The sequence below is a fragment of the Solanum verrucosum genome, unplaced genomic scaffold (genome assembly GCF_900185275.1).
Source record: "Solanum verrucosum unplaced genomic scaffold, falcon-dt-bn FXZP01000261.1, whole genome shotgun sequence".
Classification (NCBI taxonomy): Eukaryota; Viridiplantae; Streptophyta; class Magnoliopsida; order Solanales; family Solanaceae; genus Solanum; species Solanum verrucosum.
Window position 1 is genome coordinate 12,576,717 of NW_026019969.1, and position 16,006 is coordinate 12,592,722.

Genomic DNA, 16,006 nt, shown 5'->3' on the forward strand with positions numbered 1-16,006 from the left:
TTCCTATTTTATCCCTCAAAATTTAGTTATACGCGTCTTTTTTTTCAATAATATTTCTTTGTTTCATTTTATTTGAGTCTCGTATTAAAAATTCATTTTAGTAAATTAAGACTGTTATTTTCTCATAATAATTTTAATATAAAATAATACTATATTTTTAATAGTTTGATTATGTTTTTTAAAAATATGTTAAAATTAATCAAGTAATATAAAATGAAGAAAATACATGTTTTTAGAAAAATTTCTAATAAACTTTTAGTTGATAAAAAAGAGGAGTTTGAGATATAACGCGGCAGAAAGCGATTGATCAAATTGCGTTGGAAGGGTGAAATGTGGGACCCTATGAAATGCATATTTAACATTAGATTTATTTGATTAATTTAAACGTGGATTTCTAGAAACAATCTGGAATATTCATTAAAAAATTATAAAGCAAAGGAACATTTCAACCGTATGTGAAATTCTGTTTTTAATTTGTTTTAAAAAAAGTAATTAAATTTTGGATGATAATTTTGTAGTGTTATACAAATGTTATTTTATGTTTCAGTTGCAAATTTAAAAAAAAGTACAGTTGCAAAAATACTATTATATAATATATCATATGGTTGTTGAAACCAAGATTGGTAATTACTCTCACCGTTCATTTTTTACTTGTCATTTATTTTTGAAATAACTTTTTATTTTTATTTGTCACTTTTAACATATCAATAAAAAATATTTTTTTTTTTTCATGTTTTACCCCTAACAATCAATACTATTCTTCATTAATTAATAGGGATATTACGATAAAGATCTAATACTAAATATTAATTAATAGGGATATCTTTTTTCATTTTTAAAGATTTTTATACTAGTTAATAGGGGATCCGGCTCTCCTCCATTTCGTCAAGTGCACATCTAAATGAGAAACATGTGTCTTATTTAAATTTTAAAGGTCAAGATTATACTACATTAACAAATATTATACCCATAAGTCAATCAATTTTGGAAAACTACTCCCTAAATGTGGTAAGAACAATATATTCTCTATAAATTTTAATATTCATTAATTTCATTTTATATTTTTATATTGTTGTGATATCATTATATACTGATTTAGTATCAATTTTAATATTCATTAATTTCATTTTATATTGTTGTGGTATCATTATATACTGATTTAGTATCAATTAAGCGAAATTATCAATCTTAATGATATCAATACAATATATTATACTGATTTAGTATAAGTTAAACGAAATTAGTGGAGGGTATACAATATATTTAGTGGGGTATGAATGTAAAAGGATATATGTTTGTAATTTTTTCTTTGGGGTATTTGCTTAATTTCACCTTTAAAATTCAAATATAAAACTACTAAAACCATGATAGTTTAGAAAGGTTTTGATCCATTATTTTTATAAATTATATAAGACAAGTATGAGAGTTTTTCATCAGAAAAATTCTATTTACAGATTAGAGTAATACTAACTCAAATGAATGAGGACTGTTAATTATTCAAAATTTATTATTCAGGTCCCTCTTTTGATTTTCATTGGGCCAATACTTTGGGCCTCATCCCGCAATCTAAACAGGCCATAACTTTGTCTGTCTAACTTGAACAGCAGTTTTTGGGCCCAATCATTACTAACTTATGGTCTATTTTCAATTTAGTACAAATTATACTCTACCAAACTAAGATCTGCTTGGATTGGATATTTGGTAAATGAGGCTAATCAAGATGTCATTTCCCATTATTGAAGAAGATCACATAGCAAGAAGAGGGCCTATACTTGATTCAAAAATTATTATTTTTATTTATTTGATGAATTGTTAACATATATAGTTTAAATCAAAATTATTGGATTTGATTGACTCAAGTCATCAATACTTTATTATTGAACATCTATACAACAACATAACCAATGTATTCTACTCTGGCACGTTTTTAATATATGCAGTCACCTCAATAAGCCATAAAACCTCATTTATTTTTCTATTTGAAGTTGATGTATAAAATTAAAAGAGATAACATACTTTATATGGTTAACTTAACTATCTATGAAATATCCTGACAAGTTTAAGGGATTGACTATGCAGTCAAAAATATTTGTGAATTATTTTTTATTTTAAATAATTTGCATTGGGCCAAACTTTTGGGCCGCTGCCTTCAATTTAGGAGGGCCATTAGTTCTGTCTCTGTCTAACTTCCATACCAGTAATTGGACCCAATGATGACAATTTATGGTCTATTTTCATTGTAGTACAAAATCCTACTCTACCAAACTTAGAAAACGAAATGTGGTTGGACATTTAGCTATTCAACATGTCATTTCCCATTATTATTAAGATAATAAAGAAGATTAGGTAGCAAGAGGACCCATAACAGATTTGATTTACTGGTTCTAAGTTTGTTATTCATACTTATTAGTGCTTTTTAAAAAAATTATAAAGAGTGTTTGAGTCAAAATTATTGAATTCAGATGAATCTATAAAATACATATTAAAAAATTATATTTATAGGGTGATCAACAATTATATCGATCAAACTGATAATTTAGTACAGAGCATCTATTTGTAATTCAACTTAACCTTATGTCACAAGAATACAAGTATGGTGATGTGTTGATGATGACTTCATTGACTTTGTGCATTGCAAATTGGCGTACTCAATTTTTGGCAATTCCTTATTGCAAAAGCTTGGAGAAGTGAAAGCAACACCAATATTAAGTATGTTTTGGTGGGAGAAAATATTTTCATACTTCTTTTCATTTTCAATAATTAGTTGGTTAAAATGTTTGATATTTTACTCTATGAAAAAAAATTCTTTAAAAAATAAGAAAAAACGATCTTTCAAGTAAGAGCTAGGAAAAATAAGTTTTATAAATGACATTTCAAACCTATTTTTTTTTCATTTCCACACTCCAATCACCCCAACCCCCATTGACAACAACCCCACTACGACACCCCTTACCTCTCATTTCCCTGCCTCATATTTTTTTAGATTACATATAAATGTAATTGAGATAATATATTTTGCTTACTTATCAAACACCAACAAATAAGTGGTGCGAAACACACCCTAAGAAAACAAATTGCTAGAGGATGGTTAACTACTTATTACCTATCTTATTTAGGATATAATTGAAAAGTTAAAGAAGAAAATCTATTGTTTTGTTCGTGATTACATCACGTGCTTTATATACTAGTTGTGGTGTGTTACCTAAAGAGGGAATAAAATGGTATCGTTTTAAGGCAATGCACGTGAATTTGATCATTCCTCATTTGGTTGCTTCATTATTTGCATAGAAATTGATTACAAATTAATTAATATCTCAACAATTAAAATTTCACTGAGCATATATGAAATTAATTAAAAAATGATGCATGATAAAAGCAAAAGTAGCAATTATCCTAACAATTAAACAAATATAGTTAGTGTAGTTGGTGCACTAAGTGATGATTGGCTCTCCTCATAAGTCATAACCCACTAAGGTAAGTGATACTTTTCCTATATTATAATTAACCAAATAGAATAACTATGATTAAAAGCTAAAATTAATAAAGATCAAAGTAACACAAGGGACGAGGAAAAAGAGAAAATCATGATCTCCAATTTGATCCCTTTACTAAGAAAAAGGGTCCACAAAATGTTATTTTTCTAAACAAAGGCAAGACAAGATGCTTCTTTTATTTTTAGCCTTTAAATACAAAGGGAAATAATATAGAATATAGTATTAACATATAGGGACAAAATTATTATGCAACAATCAATTATCTTGACCTCTATTTATGTCACAAACTACTCAATATGTAAAGAATTAAAAGTGAAAATAGATTGCCTATTTTGCCTCCCAGGCTTATTACTGATGGGAATTGTAAAGTGTTACTCGTTAAAGGTTAAGTATTACAAAATTATATTTACTGCTTAAATGATCCTCAAAATTAACTAGATAAAAAGATGTTGAATGACTATTTTCACAAATTCTCACCAAGTATAGTTGTGTTTTCAACACTTCTCTCGATTTTTTATTAAGAGTCACATGTTTTTACAAGAGTTTGAGACCGCTAGCTAAATTTAATTAGTCAAGTAGATGAGTATTTTTAAGACCGTTAATAATTTAGGGAAGTCGAATTTAGAAAAGTTTTCAATACTTGTCTCTATAGAAAAATTAGTAAATAATGTGAGAATTTGTTTCTTATCGTGTATTTTTTTGATAAGTTGTATGTTACGAAAGAATTAAAAGATCTTGTGATAGTATCAGGAGCAACAAAATAAAAGTAGAATTTATGAGTGTAGTTGTCATGTAAGGTTAATATTGAATGGAGAAATTAGTACAGTAGTGTATATGCGTTGCATGTCTTGAAAGAGTAACATTATTAGAGAGCAACAACTGTTGTTTGTTAAAATGGTTCCATACATGGCCCCTCCAATTAAAACTTTATCTCACTCTACTTTTTAACCCTTGTGCCAAAGTGAAGGTGACCCACATATATACTGTATTTGTTTCATTTCACTTCCCAAGTGTGTAAACTTGTCGGTGGAAATTTTTGTGCTTCCACTTTTTCACAGCTACTCTTTTTTTATTTATATATATATAAGTTTCTTCTTGTTTGTAGTGACTACGTTACTTTCAAGAATACTCTGTTGTTACATTATCAGTGACTGGTGCATGCTAGATTGAGCTTCTTGGTGAGTTTTGTTATTCTTCATTGTTACTCTCATTTGCATATTTTGTTCCCCTTTAAATGTTCTGTCCGTAGTTATGTTGAATTTTACAGTACGATTGCCTTTTGCTAAAACAAGATTATGAATTTTGAAAATTCCCCTGACAACCCACACCCAAAAAGGGGTGGGGTGGTGGTTGAAAATGGAAACTTGTTGCTCATACAAGATTATGAAACTTGTTGGAAATTCACATTTCTTATTTCTTTAAATGTTTATTTCTTGTTGTGTCCGTATTTATTATGGAACTGTAGAATGAATTTTACAGTAGGACTGCCTTTTATTCTCTGTTTTTTTCACTTTTGCTAAAACAAGATTATGAATTTGGGGGGTTAATGTTATGTTGAAAATTTCTCTCTACTCTGACAACCCACACCCAAAAAAGGGGGTTGGGGTGGGTGGTGGTTGAAAATGGAAACTTGTCACCTTGTGAAAATTGGGGTTGGGGGCATCGGAGAAAATGAGCTTGGACTGCCCTTGTTTTTCTTACTTGAGTAATTTTAACTTCCTGATTATTAAGAAAGTTACCTGGGCGGCTCAATATTATGGGTGGTCTAAAGCCGAACTTCAATGAATTGAACTAAATGCCCTTTAGTGTGAAACTTGCAAAAACTGATACTAGTAGTAATTTAGATTTATTTTTCTAATTGTTTGTCCATAGCCTTTTATAGTGCCCTCATAAATGAATAAAGAAGAAGCCAAAGGACTGAAATTCGATTATTTGTTTTTGTTTTTTATTCTGGAAATTCTTAAAAACATTTCATTACTGAATTTCATGGTGACAGTAAATCATGGACCAAAAGTCATGGTTATGGCCGAAGAAGCGATCTTCAGAGAAGACAATTGTTTCAACCACCAAATCTGATCATCCTGCTCAAGGAAATGGAATAGAGGTACTTAAACATTGTCTTGTAACCGTGAATAATTCGTAGTAAACTGCATCTGCATATTGTTGTACATGACTTTGTGGATAATTTTGACAATTTGCACGCCCTACGGGTAGGAAAAGAGGCTTAAGTTTTTCCCAATTGATTTCTGGGTTTTCTATAACATTGCTATTCCTTGGTCGATTTATTTGACGACGTTAACATTAGGAACCTAGCAAGATATTACTTAGTAGTATACTTTATATTATATGGAGTAGTAAGTATTATTTTAAGATCATCTGCAATACACATGATAGTTAATCATGGTTAAGTACTAATAATAGTAGTTGAAGCATATTTATCTTTAATGTGACAAAGGTCTTAGCTCTAATTACGTCTTAAAGTTCCAATGTAGTTGCTTTCATGCAAGTTCTTTAACGTGTAAATCCGTATTACCCTTGTTTTATACGCAAAAGTAGTAAGGTTTGATTCAATTTGCTTTTATGCTGGAAGAGGCAGACACCTCTACTATTGTATCATTCTATTAGACCACTTTGCTTAAAAACATTTTTGACTGTGTTCAGGAACAGACAGTTCCAAATGAAACCGAATATCTGGAGCAATCATTAAAAATCTTAGATGAGAAGTTAGCAACCGCGCTCAGTGAGTCTAATTCTAAAGATGAACAATTGATAAAGGCTGCAGAAATGGAACAAGAAGCTATTGCAGGTAACAACTTTGTTTCTTCGTTTTTCCAGTATTGTTCATGCACATTTTTCTCAGTTTACGTTCTCTCCGTTTCTCTTAAGCTTAAAGTTCAATTCTAAATGAACTAGTTTACTTCTAAGACATGAAACGCTATTTCAGGTCAGAAGAAAGCCGAAGCTGAAGTACTTTGCCTTAAAAAGGAACTCGATGAAGCGGTACACCAGAGAGAAGCTGCTAATGAAAGGATAATGCACTTGAACACAGCCCTGAAAGATCACATGCAGCAATTAGCTTCTCTCAGGGAAGATGACGAGCAAAAAATACGTGATGCTGAAATGAGGACATCAAAAGAATTTGAGAAGGCGCTCAAAAAGTTAGAGGAAAAATTAGCAGAAACAAATAAAAGGCATGCTAATTTGACTCTTGAGAATTGTCATCTGAATAAGGTCCTTCTTGTGAAAGGGCAGATAATTGAAGAACTAACCAAGAGCGGTGTACAGGCGGAAGCAGAGTTTAATGCACTAATGTCGAGGTTAGATTCTGTTGAGAAAGAAAATTCTTTCTTGAGGTACGAATTTCAGATGCTTGAGAGGGAGTTCCATATTCGGAATGAAGAGGTGGAATTCAGCCACCGCTCTTTGGACGCCTCACATAAGCAGCATCTTGAGAATGTGAAGAAAATTAGAAAATTGGAAGCAGATTGTCAAAGATTGCGTCTTCTAACTCGCAAGCGGCTTCCAGGTCAAGTTGCATTGTCAAAGGTTAAGAATGAAATTGAAATGCAAGAAAAAAATCAGACTGTCATTAGGAGGAGGAAGTCTGATCTTCCAACTGGAAGTTTAATTCCTAAGGACAGAGCCCCGGAAGGCCATCATGACATTCTCCGTAAAGAGATAAATTGTTTGGTCGAAAGTATGTGCAATCTGGAGGGAGAGAACAGAGTTTTGAAAGAATTGTTAGCTAGGAAAGAAGTTGAGATTCGCCAGGGTGGGCATCATCTTGGATTAGTTTCTTCTCTTAAGGGTTCCAAAGAGCTGGCCCTGGCTAGTCCACTATCATATGAAACTTCCTCAATATCAAGTTATGACACGAGCAAGAGAGATGAAAGTGTTTGCTCAAAAATGAATGGGGTTTCTGAGATGTGTCTGATGGATGATTTTGTTGAAATGGAGAAACTTGCAATAGTTGCTGTTGATTCTACAATAGGGAGTTCTTATCCTCCCTCAGATGCAAGTCTCACTTTATCAGACTCCTCGAGAATAGAAACACATGGAAATCAGACGGACTCAAATGGTAAGGAACTAGTTCCAGTGGGACCAGGTGATTCAAATGAAGCAATGGCGAAGAGATCCTCCAATTGGCTTCATGATATCTTGAAAATAATCATGGAGCAAAGCCGTGTCTCAAAAAAAGGCGCCAATGAGCTGATAGAGGACATTAGAGTTGCTTCATACAATGTAATCCCTCCACATACCTGGGCAGGTCATTCTGAACTGCTTCCCATCAGTGGTTACATTACTTGGAAATCTCCAGTGACATCTCCTAAGATGCAACGTTCAACAACCGAACTGGAGAAGACGCGTCCTATCCTCCAAGAAGAAAATGAAGGACTGAAAGCTGAGATGAACAGTATGAAGTCCTCAAACAATGATGTACAAGTCAAGCTACAGGTAGCGAGGAACAAGTGCGAAAACTTGGCAAGTGAACTTCAGCAATCACAACAAATTATTGAAGGCCTACAAGCTGAACTGGAAACAGCCAAAGAATCCAAAAGAATGATGGAGGATCTTATTGAAAATCAGAAATCAATCAATGATGATCTTGACACCCAGCTTAGTGTGACTAGAGTTAAACTAAATGAAACGCTTTCAAAGCTATCTTCTCTTCAAATAGAATTGGAAGATAGAAGTCACTGTTGCGAAGAGCTGGAAGGAACTTGTCTTGAGCTTCAACTCCAACTTGAAAGGTATGCATCACTTGTCACTTTGTATTCCTTAGTTAGTACTAGTTCTTTAAAGAATAAAGGGTCTAACTTCTCTAATATCTGATTGACAGTTTAACTGGCAAAACAATTTCTGTGGATGGTGTGAATCAAGAAAAAGGGCTCCAGCAAACTGTGAGTTCCTCTTCTGCCAATTTGAGTTTTTCTTTTGTGTCACTCTTGTCTAGTTACAACATCCATTCCGCCCTCCCCATCCCCGATAGGCAGCGATGACATTGTTTTCCTCTCCATGTTCTGTCATCTATATATGTGTGACCTCAACCCTAGTAAACTCTTAGTTCTTTAGCTGCCTTAACGGCTGAAGCATTTAGTGACCGAGTATTGGAACTTGTATGATATTGGGCATCCACTCAAAATAGATTTCAGTCAACTGTTGCATGCCGTAAGTAGCAGCACTGCTATGGATATATTATGCAAGATCAAGTAAGGGCTTAAAACTTAATTTGATTGCCAAAGGCCTAAAACTAGTGGTAGTATTTTAAGTGTTAAAGGGACTGCTATAATTTGTCGAACTTAATAACTAATTGCTAGCCCATGAATAAATCCGTGCTATATATGATTACAAATTGGTTGCATTAATACTATTTCCATACCTTATCAATGATACTTCCAATGAAAAGAATCACGGAGAATGCTATTTTGTACTTATCTACTGTGTCATGTAGAGAAATGATTGTTCAAATTGGCAGGGCTGGGAGATAAATGCTGCCTCTGCAAAGTTGGCTGAGTGTCAAGAGACTATAATGAACCTAGGAAAGCAAATTAAGGCCCTAGCTTTGCCTCCAACTGAAAATACAGTTGGTGACACTAATGCCAGCAGTAAGAAAATGAGGAAACACATGTCTTTACTCGATCGGATGCTTACTGAGGATGACGTGGAAAAGGAGAACCTTGACTCTCCCAACGCAGAAGAACCTCAAAGAACCATTGATACAGTTCTCGCGACGCAGAGCCCACAGCCTGAAGCTAATACTCCCAATATGGGAACTATGGTAATTTTGCCAAGCAAGAAGCCAGGGGTGAATTTTCTGAGGAAACTTTTGCTTAGGAAGAAGTATGGTAGAAGCAAGAAAAGAGCCTTTCCTTTAGCCATTGAAGCTTTCTAGTCGTGCAAGAATCGGGTTTTTACTTCTCAGTATGCAGTTTTTGGTTTGATTAACACATTATGTACATAGATATATGTATCTTTTTGTAAGGTATGCATCTGCTGCCTGGATATTGACTACTTCAGTTACTTACCTTCATGGATTTTTTTTAGTGTGCTCTGTATGTACTTATGTAATAAAAGCCTCTGATCATTTGCTTAATGTTGCAAGAACCTTTTTTAAGCCGAAGGTATATCGGAAACAACCTCTTTATTTCTGCGAGGTAGGGGTAAGGTTTGCATACACTCTTATTACCCTCCTCATACCCCACTTGTGGTATTACACTAGGTATGTCGTCGTCGTCGTTACTTAGTGTTGCAAGAGATAAAGTAAATCAATCACTTTGTAGAATCAAGAAGAGCAGAACAGCATTTGGAAGGAAGAAAAATGGAATACTCATAAAGAGGCCTCAATGAATGTGCCAATTCATTAGGAGTAATTTACAGTCCAATAATAGCAACAAAGAGAATGTCAGGAACTTCTGTCTCAACTTTTTTACAAGTAACTGTACCATTAAATTACATATCCCCTTCCTTTGTCTCACTTGATTGATTGATTTTTATGAGTAAATCACTAAGTTTTACCTAAAAAGATAACTATATATACCTTACTTCCCATTATAAGATGAATAAGGCAAACAATATAGTGTAACACATTAAACTACAATGATAGTGTAAGAAGAAAAAAAAAGTTCTTTACGCTGTCGATGTGTACAAGTTAAATCCTTTAATCTTTAGCAACAGCTTGAGCAGCTTCCTTCATTTCCAGTAAGGCATCCTGAAAACACTTGGCTAGAACTTTGGGATCTGGGATGATATCTTTAGCCACCAATATTTGCATGTCAGCTCTTCCTGCATAGCTCACCATGTGCATTGTGATTGCCTGCATTAATATGTAGCATGCATAGGCACAATTAGAGCCTGAAAGGGAGTATTGACATAACTGGTAAAGTTGAATACGTTAAGAAACTTACATGGGAGAGGGCAGTAGAAGTGACTCTAACAGACGATATGTGGTTCCCTCCGAAGGTGATATCCTCTGGAGGGCCGATCACATTTGAAATTGTGAATGTTGTATTGCTAACAATTCTGCAGTTGAGCAAGGTAGCTAACTACACACCACAAACACACAACAGTACAATAAGTAAAAAAAAAAAATACTTTTCTTAGTCTCATTTTGGATCATTGGTTCATGACTCGTTTATTAACTTGATTCATTTTGACATTTAACTTTATGACACCTCAAAATAGTAAATAGTAGTGTACCTTAGGACCAAAAATGGACATGATGAAGTCTCCAATTTTATAGGAGCAAGGACCCTCTAGTGATAACTTTTTCTTGTCTATCATTGCTTTAGCTCTCTTTACAAACTGCAATGGATCACTTCCTCCTTTGTGATAATAAACTGGTAACAGTAACATCCCAAATTTGTTACCCCACCGTGCTCCAGATTTGCTTTTCATCAACTCTGAAAAGTCCTGCAAAAATAACAATAATAAAATAAAATAAAATAAAAACGTTTGATATTATTACCGTCTAACAAAATTAAAATTTCACCTGTAATCCAGATTGTTTTCTTAAATTGATCATGGCAACTCCAGTCATCTGAAGCCCTTCTTTCAGAGCTGCAAATGAATTGAGTTAATTGACTGACTGCCCAACCATTATTATATCGAATGTGTGATTAAAGGAGTTGTTTTTTATATACCTTTGGGTGAACGCAGATCCAGGTACCTAGAGAGCCCACATGATATAACTCCAAAGAGGACATCGTTGATGGTCTACAAATAACAAAATTAAGAAATCAATTAAGCAGTTGCATATTTATTAGTACCAGTCAAATATGTTTGTCTACATTTACTTTCATCAAGGTTATAACTATTTCCTGTAAAACAAAATGTGAGATTCATTAAAGGTTATGAATTATTTTCAGTATATGAGTCGAGTCAAATAAAATAGAAAATATTTTCTACCACGAGATTGGTAAGTAGAGGGTGTTTGGATTGACTTAAAAGTTGGTCAAATCTACTTTTAAGTTCGTTTTTGACTTCTGAAGCGTCTGCTGACGTTCGCGCCTTTCATTTTCAACATTTAGAATTCTTTGATTAATTTGAGAAAGTCTTTCAGTGATAGCTGGATCCATATCTCCCTTTGCTTTGCCAAATAGAGAAAGAAGCTTCTATTTATAGGCGTTGGAGGCCCTTAACCCTTTCTTATTATTAGTAAGGAAGATAGGTTGTCTTGGTTCCACAAATATAAAAAATAACTTAAAATAAGTTTAAAATGACTTAAAATAAATTAGGAAGTGTTTGACAAGGTCAAAAATGACTTAAAATAAGTCAAAAACCTAAAGTAGGTCTCCTCTACTTTTTATTTTTTGACTTAAAAATCATTTATGTTTGATTTTTTATTGTTGACTTAAAAACTATTCTTTTTAAATCAATCCAAACGGGCTCGTAGTCTTTTTAATTTTTTCTTTTAATACATATGTATAATAAGGTGAGGTTGAGAACCATGACCGGTCCAATTTGGGGAATTTAATATCCATAATAATGTATTTATAATAATAATAAATAAATAAAAAAGAAACCAAAAAGAGAGTATAGGGCCACGTCATTTGATTGGGGTGATCTTTTGTGGTTATCAGCATATGACTTTTCCTCAAACTTGACTGCCATGAATCACAACTTGACAAGCAGTTTATATTTTGTAAAATATTTTGTCATTTTCTTATATTTGGAACGTATAAAATCAACTTGCTTTTAAAAAAAAAAGCATTTTCTAGGGTTGGGAAAAAAAGAAGAATAGGAAATCAACACGTTTCTCGTGAGGTAAGAACTATTAAGTTGACGTGAAATAGAATAGAATTACAAAAAGAAGAAATTAATACGTTACATTAAAATGAACGGAGAAGAAAAAAGAGGAAGAATCAATTCCTTATAAGTTATAAATGAAGGTTTGTTCTTTTATAAAATTCTATTGAATTGAGAAGGGGAAAAAAGGAAGGAAAGTAATTATAATTAATTCACACGTATCGTGTACAATGGCGAACTCATGATTTTTGCTCAGGGGTTCAAAGTATAAAGGAGAAGTTCAGGTGGTAATGCAAGTGTGCGGTGAGGGTAGTAGTCCCTCGGCATGCTCTTTGTACAACAACCATAGATATTTCATTGGTTCATAAAGTAAAAACTAAACTAATCAAAGATATCGAGGACAAAGATACATTCATAAGAATTTTAGTGGATCGACTGTATTACATAAGTTAACTCCTAAAACACGTGAAAATTAAATGATGAAAAAGGGAGCAAGACAGGAAAGAAAGATATTTACCTTATCATGCTAAATTTAACTTACTAATTTATCATACCATATTAATCATTTTTTTCTACTTTTATCCTACTCTATCGAACATTCTTAAAATTTCTTGTGCTTTTTATACTTTTATTTTGTAATGTTTTACTTTATTTTTCACTTTTTAAAAAATTTAAATTAGCATCCATTCAATCACATATTACTATGAAAATCGTCAAGATTCTCTAAAAGAGTGTAAAAATAGAGTTACTAATATTATAATGCATATTCAGAAGATAAATAAATAGCATCGTCAAATTTTTTTAGTTCATATAGTTCAATTAACTAGGTTAGTCATAATTTGTAAAAAAGACAAATAATGAATAAATCAAATATGTTTAGTTTCCATCTCTCTAAAATAAAATTAAAAATATAAAAGAAATTTCATGAATTCTATAAATTAATATTTTTGAAAGGATGTTGACGATATTTAAGTTTCTTCATTCAATTACATCTAATTTACCTTTTTAAAAATAAATAAATTATATTTCTATCTCAATTTCTAGTTAAATATAATTCATCATTTTAAAAAAAAGTTATTCAAGTTAATATATGAAAAAAGAGTTACGTTGAAACAAAATGAATAATAGATATAAAAATAAAAAGAATGTGTCTAATAAATTTAAACAAAAACAAATTAAAAAGAAGAAATGGAACAAAAGGAAAAAATAATGAAAAAGAAGAAGAAAGTCTAAGCCCAAAAGTTCCATTTTTCAAAGCATTTAAAGGAGGGCAAAAATGTTGTCCATGGTATTTGAATTCGTGACCTAGGGACATTTGTTGAACCACTTATCCACTGACCTAAGCCTATACTTTGTTTTCAGGGGTTCATTTTAATATATATATACGTATAAAAATAGAATTTAACATTATATATACAGTGTAATTTTTTTACGAGAAGGTTCGGGTGAACCCCTAAGGTCCACCTAGGTCCGCCCCTGATCGTGTAGTTCCTATGTCCTCAACATTCTAGGAACAAACATATGTATAATTTTTTTTATATTAATAGATCCTCAAAGAATATGTATAAGTAAACTTTCTTAAAATTTGGAATATGTCCTTTTAAAAGTAAGATATAACACTTGTTATAATAATTAAATGTACTTTGTAGTTTGTATATAATTTATTAAACTCATCATTTGTGTGATGAACTTATATTTGTGTTTGGTAGGGAGAATTTTTTAGAAATTCATTTTTAATGAAAAATAAACACTAGTATTGAAATAAAATTAATAAAAAAAGTCTAAAAATCAACCCCTCAATCTATCTTGACATTAATCCATTTTATGACAACCCTTTCTAACTTACTACCTGTAAGTGTACCAATTTATAGCACTTAATTACTCGATCTATACATAGATATAACTATACAAGTCCACTTGATCTAAGAAAGTACTCTAGTATAGTAACTCTTTTTCTGTTTTCTTCTCATCTTTCTAATTTTGGTAGACAATATTATTAGCATTTGTTGTTGGTGGTGGGAGATAATGAATATTTTGTGAAATTAATTAAAAATATGCATAATTAAGTGTATTTAAATACAATACTTTTTTTTAAAAAAACAATTAAAAAATCAACAAAATAGATTGGTCACATGAAATCGGTAATTCATTATTTAGTAATCAAATAAATTAAAGATATATATAATTATAAAAAAATAAATATATACTATGAGGTTTTGAACTATTAAATAAACTCTAAATCAATTTAAAATAAAAAATTCCAACCCCAACGGCATGCGATTAATTAGAGGTGTAGGAGAAATTAACTTACCGCATTATCGATGGCTTTTTTGACCGTCTTCATATCGTCAATCTTGAACTTAGCCGTCGCCAGTTTCCGCGGCCATAGCTCAACTCCAGCTCCGCCGCTTATGGCTGTCTTCTTATCCTTCAACCACAAACTCCTCAAACCAAACTCTGTAACATACACTACCGTATACCATATCACCATCACCAACTTCTTCAACAACCTCCATACATTCCGATTGTTTGATGAACTCGATGTCCCTACACCTGTCGAAAATATAATCAAGTAAAAAAATAATCTGATACAAATATTTCCAACCGTCAAATTTATTTCTGAGCTTTTAAATGAGATAGTCACAAAAGTAAGTACCTTGAGTTGTGGGGCGCTGATTAGGATCATCGGCTCTCCGGCAACAAGACATGAACATGGACATAAGTGAAATTCCATCACCAAGAGCATGATGAAGTCTCAAAACGGCCGAATTATGGGCTAAGAGAAGATGAAATTCCCAAAGAGGCTTCGTTAAACTAAGCGGAGTTGAAACAGAGAGATCCGCTAAGTAATCGTTAATAGCATCTTCATCGGAAATTAAAGGATCATCAGTGAGTGGTTGATGGCGAATAATGATGTGATCATCGACGTTGACTTCAGTTTTACGCCATCGTTCACGGCCACATGAGTCTTTGAGCATGATGCTCGAGAATCTGGGATGTTTAACCAATATGGAATTGCTTATTTCCAATTTGACGGCGTCAACGTCGATTGGATCGTCGAGGGAAACGGCGCAATTGATGATTTGGTCCATCCCCGGCTGGACGAATAATCGGCCGGCCGGCGTCAAAGGCTCGTCTCTCTCTGTCATGGTCATATTTTGTAACAGAGCACAACTGCCTAAACTTTAGCCTAAGTAACAAAACTCATTCCTTTAAATAGGCAAACCAATTTACTAATCTCACGGATTTGAATTCGAGAACGAAAAAAAACTTTTAACCTTTCATCACTTTTTAGTGGTCGGATAACACAAATAATTTTAAAGTTATAGTAACCAATAAATGTAATATTATAGTATTACTATTATATTCTGTTATATACATCAGTTAAATTTGAAGTTCTGTTATCGGATTCCAAATATATTCTCTTTATTGAAGCTGTTATTAATATCTTTTCATTATTCTAGAGTAAGTACTTCAGGTAGAACGTGAGATACAACAATAATTCTATATTTTATTTTGAAATTATTACTTTTATTTTATAAACACTAATTTAATAGCTTCTAAAAGTTGATTTTATCTCTATTTTAACCCCTTTAAATAAAAACTTCTGAAAACTCTACTTATCGAACGCGTACGGAATGAATTCGCTCCTATACAAGAAACTCTACCAAACAAATTCGATGTAATGGTCTCATGTTTGATAAAAATAATAATCAATGTTTAACCTTTCTTATGAAATATCACATGTACTATACTAATTCAACTAC

The 16,006-nt window shown here is 32.3% G+C and overlaps 2 protein-coding genes across 3 annotated transcripts; one reads left to right on the forward strand and one right to left on the reverse strand.

The window, feature by feature from the left end:
• The first annotated feature begins 4,629 nt into the window (after positions 1-4,629).
• LOC125816375 (filament-like plant protein 7) lies at positions 4,630-9,536 on the forward strand. Of its 2 annotated transcripts, none has more exons than XM_049495977.1 (6): positions 4,630-4,672; positions 5,491-5,598; positions 6,156-6,300; positions 6,439-8,245; positions 8,335-8,395; positions 8,971-9,536. In XM_049495977.1, exons 2-6 carry the CDS (start codon positions 5,497-5,499, stop codon positions 9,385-9,387), a joined length of 2,532 nt encoding a protein of 843 aa, XP_049351934.1. In that variant the 5' UTR covers positions 4,630-4,672; positions 5,491-5,496; the 3' UTR covers positions 9,388-9,536. The 2 variants fall into 2 exon arrangements, with proteins under 2 accessions (XP_049351934.1, XP_049351933.1); XM_049495976.1 differs by having other exon boundaries at positions 4,646-4,671; positions 5,484-5,598.
• A 283-nt stretch (positions 9,537-9,819) lies between these two features.
• Positions 9,820-15,433, reverse strand: LOC125816393 (wax ester synthase/diacylglycerol acyltransferase 11-like). The gene is made up of 7 exons (XM_049495998.1): positions 14,896-15,433; positions 14,551-14,792; positions 11,135-11,207; positions 10,984-11,051; positions 10,692-10,904; positions 10,400-10,537; positions 9,820-10,308 (listed from the first exon to the last, which is right to left on the reverse strand). Exons 1-7 carry the CDS (start codon positions 15,392-15,394, stop codon positions 10,153-10,155), a joined length of 1,389 nt encoding a protein of 462 aa, XP_049351955.1. The 5' UTR covers positions 15,395-15,433; the 3' UTR covers positions 9,820-10,152.
• Between the last annotated feature and the right edge of the window lie 573 nt (positions 15,434-16,006).